Here is a 7,093-nt window from a genome sequence, read left to right on the forward strand (position 1 = left end):
AATTATCAACTATAATAAATTAATTATGTGAAATGTTCAATCAATTTGGATATGAAATAATAATATATAATAACAAACTTACTTCTTCACATTCTCCATCTTTAATTGCATAGTCATCTTCACATTGAGTACATACACCCATTGAACATAAAGCACAATGAGAACCACATTGATTACAAGTAAAACTACCTGATTTATCTTTTCTTAATTCATATCCAAATTCACATCTTTGGCATGATTCAGCATCAAAACATGAACTACAATGACTTGAACAATTTTGACATTCACCAGTGAGAGATACGTATTGATTATCTAAACATGAAACAGCATAAGTTAATGAAACAAATAATATAATACAAATAAATACCTTCATCATGAGATAAATTTTTTAGTATTAATGTATTTAAGTTTTAATCAAATAAAAAGATATACAACTTCTTCTATATTAACAAGAGTATATTCTTTTTTTCTTTCTTTTCTTTCTACATCCTTCTTTTTTTTATATTTTTTATTAAACTATAAAATAATAAATGTTAATTATAATTTATAATAAATAAAATATTTAATTATTGTATAGTTTAATTATTTCTTAGTGTTAATTGAATTAATAATTTCATTAATTCTCACTAAATAATCAATATTCCAATCTTTAATTACAAATCTATCATTGTTCCTTTGAAAGAGTTTTGTTTTACTACTTACTTTTAGAGCAATAACAATATTATTTCCATCAAATCCTAATGATTCGATTAATTGATATGGTATTTTCCATTTAAATTCAGTTAATTCTCCAACTTCTTTTTCTACACCAATCATTAGTTCAAATGTAAAAATAATTCCTTTAATTTTATTATCTACAACTTGTTTAATCCAATCATAAAATTTTAATTCTTTAAAAGCACCACCATCTGCTTCCATTAACATTGACCATCCTTGTGACTGAAGATAATCAAAACAAATAAGTTGTTCTGGACAATACCTTGGTGGTCTAATTCGTTCTTTAGCAATTTGTCCAAATGATATTCCTGTTAATCCATCATTAACACTTTTAAAAAATCCTACAATTCCATCTAATGGTTTTACAACAATTCCTGCGGCACCAACTAATGCACCACCAATAAATCCTGCTGGTGCTAATTGTTTCTTTTGTGTTCCAGCAAGATCAGTTAATCCAACAGAAGTTTTCCAAACACCTTTAACTCCACGAGCAACAGAACTAACAAGATTTTTTGTACCATCTTTTAAAGAATATTCAAAAGTAGATTGTTGTGCTTTTACTAAACTATCAGGAACATCTTTTCTAGGAATATTATCTTGAGTTTTTAATGATGTTGCAATTAAATTTTTTGAGTCTATAGAATCAGTTAAATAAATTCTATTAAAGAATAAATCAAATTCATGTTTAGTAGTTTCATCTATTCCATCCATAGAAGTAATTCTAAAAACAGTTTGTTCTTGATTAATACTATCAGAAGAATTACCAATAATTGCTCTAAGTCCAAATAATTTACCAACAACAATCCATTTTAAATTACCTAAATCATCCATTAATTTTTCTTTAATTTGATTAATAAATGTATTAGTAGAAAATCGTTTATTATAGATAGTTAATTTATTTATTCTAATAGGAATTCTGTCAATATCCATTTCAGCTATTTGATAAACTAATTTTACTATTTTTGAATATTTTGAAGGTTTTATTGTAGGTTTATTAATACTAATGTTAACATCAATTGAATTTAATTCAAAATCTTTAATAATCATTCTACGTTCATTTTTAGTAGTTGAAGCACTATTATTATTTTCAGTCATAAATAATGTTGGATATTCTTTTAATGTTTCAAAAATATGTTGTAAAATATCTGGTTCAATTAATACTTCTAGTGGTTGAATTGTTACAGTTGCTTTAGAAATATATCTTAATTGAAATAAATTACCTTTTGTTGGAGTAATTAATAATAATCCAATATGAAAAAATGATTTATTTGGATCATAAATCCAATCAAGTGGTCGTGGAGAAATAATAACTGGATTTTTTAATATATCTAATGATTGAAAATCTAATTGAATATAATCAAATTGCATTTCTAAACCAATATGTCTATCTGTTCTAACAATTTCTAATAAAATTGATTTAATATTTAATGATAATTCTTCTTTTGCTCCTTTTCCAAAAAATGAAATACCAAATAATGATAAACTTAATCCAATACTCCATTGAATTTGTTCTTTTTTACGTTTTGATGCACCAACAGTAATAACAGTAGTATTATCTTCAATGTCAATAAGTACTCTTCTTTTATTTACAACAAATTCATCATCAACATTTAATGGATCTATAGTAACTCCATTAATTACAAGTAACCTACGTCCATCAGGATTAGTCCAAGCAAATGGAACAGAATGTTGTGGAATTAATTTAACAGTTAATTTATTTCCAAATTGTTTTACATCAAAAGATTCATTAGTTCTATTATCTAGTCTTAAAAAAGGTTGTTCACAACCACTAATAAATGTATAAAATGAACCTTTATGATTTTGAGTTTTAATATTAAAAATTTTATAAGTATTAGTAGTTTTTAATAATATTTGATATTCATCTATTTGAGTAAGATCTAAATCTATTCCATTATTTTTAACAATTTCAACAGTAATTTTAGTAAAATGAATTGGAATTTTATCATCAGGAAATAATTTAATATTTAAATTATTATTTTTAATAGTAAATATTTCATTTGTTAAATTTTGAAATATAAAATGAGGTTTAATAATAATTCTTAATGATGAAGTAATTTGATTATTCACTTTATGAGGAATAACTCTAGTATATAAATTATGATTATTATTATGAATTGTTTTAGTTTCTCCTAATTGTAAATCAATGAATTCATTAGATAATTTATTATTTGATTCAATAAATATAATATTATCCATAAGAAATACATTTTTTTCATTTTTATAAGGAATTGGTGCATATAAATAATATGAATGGATTGATTGTATTTCTCCATAATTTTTAATTAAAAGTGGAAGTTGACTATCATTTTTAATATAATAAGGACATTCAAATATAATATTATTTTTTTGAATTCTTTGTCTAAAATAATATGATCCAATTACTAATAATGGAAGTTCTTTTTGATTAATTGAATATGTTGTTTTTGATGATTTTGTTATATTTGAGTTAAATGTATAACCATCGGCAACTGATAAAACAGTAATAAAATAATGAATTCTTTCATTTGATGATGCAATAGTAATCCCTCCTTTACTAAATGGTTCAACAATAATTGATTGTATTTTTTCTCTAGAATTAATCAATGAAGTATTACTTGTAGAAATAATTGGATTTTGTTGTTGAGTTGATTGACTTGGATTAAAACATTTATTTTGAAAGTTTAAAGGAGAAGAAGAAGAGAGGTCTTTTTGGTTAATATAAGTTTTTTGCATTATTTTAGAAGGAGAAAAAGAAGAAGTAAGATGATTATTGAAAGATAATGTTTTATTACTTGATTCTTTTAAATCTATAAACTTTGAAGTTTGACATAACGAAGGATGAGATAAAGGAACAGATGAAGTACTTGAAAATGAATTTTCATTTTTAATACAAGTAATTAACACTTTTAAAGGAAGATTATTAATAAATGTAAGAGGAGAATTAAAGACAATAGTTAGAGGAGTAATATAAGTAGATCCTAATTGAATAGAATTATGAAAATGAAAATGAACATCAATAAAATCATCAATATCAATATGTTCAATATTAATATATTCATTTTTAATAAATTTACCATATAAAGAATGATTTATAAAGAATGATTTGTATTTTAAATGATTTTTAGTAGATTTAATAATAAATTTCAAATTATTTATACCAATCATTGGAAGAAAAGAAGATGTTTGATTTTCAAAACAATTAGTTTCAAAAGAATTCCAAATTAATTGTAAAGGAATAGAAGTTTTATTTTTAAATATTACAATTGATGAAATAATAATAATTTGATTTTTTTGATAAAAATATATTTTAGCTAAAATACATCCAATTGTTTTTTCATTTTTTTTAACTTCATAAATAGTTTTATATTGTTTTTCATTAATTAAAGTAGATATAATGATTGGATCAAAGTCATTAATAATTATTTGTATATTTGCTTCTGAAATTAATGCCATTTCAATTGTTGAATCTTTTTCAATTGTAATTGTTTTTGTTTTCATTTGAACTGTTAATGTTCCTCCAACTCTATTAATTATTTTACAATTCCCTTTATTTTTATAATATTCTTTATCAATTGATTTTGCCCAATTTTCAAATAAATTATTCATTGAAATTATAAACTCTGGTGTAATATTTATTATTAAAAACTTTTTTGGACTAATTTCAAATTGAAATTTTGGAAGAATACATTTTCCTTTAATATCAAATGGTTCAATTAATGGTTCAATAATCCATTTTTTATTTGAAATATTTGTATATTGAATTTGTATTTTATTAATACACATTTCCATTTGTTTTTCATTAAATTCCATTAAAAATGATTTAGTACTTAATATTAATGATTTACAACTTTCAATTGTTTGTCCTTGTTGTGAAATAAATTCACTTGATAATATCATTTCAACATTATTTATATTAATATTAAATATTATTTTAGGAAATAAAATACTTTTAGATTTATTTTCTTCTTTTATAATTTGATTGGTTTGTAATTCAAATCCTTCTTTATTTATTTCTTTTTTATTTATTTCTATTGATTTATTAAATAATAGTGAAATACTTTCAATATTTTCTTTAAATTCTTTAATAAGTTTAATAGTAGTTTCAAGGTCTCTATTTGAAAATTCTGTATTTATTGAATCTATAAACAAATTAATAATTGGAACAATTCCTATTTTTGTTGTTATATTAAATCTTTTAATATTTACAATTTGAATCTTTTCATTTCTCATTAAAGTTTTACTAATTATACCTAAATTACTACTTACTATATTCACTGATGTTATTCTTCCATTTTCTATTAATGTATTTCCTTCTAATGTTGTATAAATTAATAATGAATTCCCTTCATTATTTTTAAATATTAATTGACTTTTACATAAATTAAATACTATATTTAATCTATATCTTTCATTTATTATATTTTCTTTATTAATTCTTTTTTCTTGTGTTATTTGATTTATTGTACCATTTCTAATTTTTGGTGTTTTTAAATTATCTAATCGTTCTTTTTGTAGTATTTGTATATCTTTCTTTTCTTTTTCTTGAAATATATTTATTCCATGTCTTATCACTTCTTTTAATGATTCCCATATTCTGTTTATAACATCTGGTACTAATAATAATTTAGGTGAATTATATTCTATTCTACACATACTATTCTTTCCATATTTATATTTTATATTAATACATTCTTTTGCTTCTTTACTTTCAAGTATTTCTTCTTTTTTTTCAATATCTATTACTTTTAATTTCCCAATACTTATTTTTATTTCTTTTTCTGTTGTTAAAATAATTCCATTAAATTCTTCTACTTTAAATTGTGATTGTGCCACTATTAAATTAACTCCACTTGCTCTCATTTTAAATCGAATTCTTGTACTCATGAAAATCTCCTTCAAATTATAAATAAAAGTTCTTTATTTTTTTTTTTCATCTTCTCATTTCTTTTCTCTTCATTCTTTTCTTATCTTCAAAATTAATTCACACAAAAATGACATTATCATTTGTCACGCAACTTATTTTTTATTTATTATTTCTTTCTATTATTATGTTTTATATAACGTTTTTCAGTTCATTTCTTTTATTTTAACTTTTGAGTTTAATATTCTTATGATAATACCATTCTTCAATTAAGTGTTTTTAAAATTAATTTGATTATTTACTTCCCATAAATCAATATTCTAACAGAGACAGTTTGATTGTAAAAATAAGTTTATGACTAATTTATTGATTTTATTTAATACCCTTCTGTAGGGGATTGAGCCTTAAATGAAAAGACAAGAATAAATTAATTTCTCTTATCATTAAACAACATAACTGTAAGACATTATTTTTCTATTATAGAATATTATTAATATATTTTATTATTTAACTATAATACTCTTTTTGGTGTAAAAAAGAGGGAAAAAAGTGAAGAATAAAATCATTTAATGTCAACACCTGGAGATTTCTCTCTTTCCCCATTCATCCTCGGAGGAGCAGTAGACCCTCGATCTATGTCACAATTAGGAAATATATGCCATGCAGATTATATGTCAACTTCAACTGAGTCACAAGAAAGATCATTAAATAATCCAAACGATACACACCCAGAGATTGTAAATGTTGTGTCAACATTTCAATTAGGTGTTAAATTAGAATTGAGAAAAATAGTACAAAAAGCAAGAAATGCTGAATATAATCCCAAACGTTTTGCAGGTGCAATTATGAGAATTTCAAGTCCAAAATCAACGGCATTAATTTTTCAAACAGGTAAAATTGTATGTACTGGAACTCGTTCTATTGAAGAAAGTAAAATTGCATCGAAAAAGTATGCAAAGATTATTAAGAAAATTGGATATCCAATTCATTATTCTAATTTTAATGTTCAAAATATAGTAGGGTCATGTGATGTGAAGTTTCAAATTGCATTACGTACTTTAGTCGATTCATATTTGGCTTTTTGTCAATATGAACCAGAAGTATTTCCTGGATTAGTATATAGAATGGCATCACCTAAAGTGACGTTATTAGTATTTTCAACAGGGAAAGTTGTTCTTACAGGTGCTAAAGATGAAGAAAGTTTGAATTTAGCATATAAGAATATCTATCCTATCTTACTAGCTAATAGAAAAGAAGATATATCAAATCAATAATTTTAATTATTTTTCTTTCTTCATCTTAAAGGTATTAATAATAATAATAATTTAATAACCAATTTGATTATTACTAATTAACAACAATTCCTCACCGTTTCAAAGAAAAAAATAAAAATAATAAAAAAAATAAGAAAAGAATGACTTTGACTTAAACAACGAATAAGAATAACTGTTATTAATTCCATAATTCCTTTGTCAATCATTAAATTAATAGAAAAAATAATATGAAAACTCCCAA

The 7,093-nt window shown here is 22.5% G+C and overlaps 2 protein-coding genes across 2 annotated transcripts; one reads left to right on the plus strand and one right to left on the minus strand.

Annotated features, from left to right (window-relative positions):
• Positions 1-582: 582 nt before the first annotated feature.
• EHI_020600 (uncharacterized protein) lies at positions 583-5,601 on the minus strand (the record flags this gene model as incomplete). Its single annotated transcript, XM_644184.1, has 1 exon — positions 583-5,601. One exon carries the CDS (start codon positions 5,599-5,601, stop codon positions 583-585), a length of 5,019 nt encoding a protein of 1,672 aa, XP_649276.1.
• Positions 5,602-6,147: 546 nt separating this feature from the next.
• On the plus strand, positions 6,148-6,852 carry EHI_020610 (transcription initiation factor TFIID, putative; the record flags this gene model as incomplete). Its single annotated transcript, XM_001914204.1, has 1 exon — positions 6,148-6,852. The coding sequence occupies one exon, from the start codon at positions 6,148-6,150 to the stop codon at positions 6,850-6,852; it is 705 nt and encodes a 234-aa protein (XP_001914239.1).
• Between the last annotated feature and the right edge of the window lie 241 nt (positions 6,853-7,093).

The sequence above is a fragment of the Entamoeba histolytica genome, genomic scaffold, assembly GCF_000208925.1.
Source record: "Entamoeba histolytica HM-1:IMSS scf_1104750516583 genomic scaffold, whole genome shotgun sequence".
NCBI lineage: Eukaryota > Evosea > Mastigamoebida > Endamoebidae > Entamoeba > Entamoeba histolytica.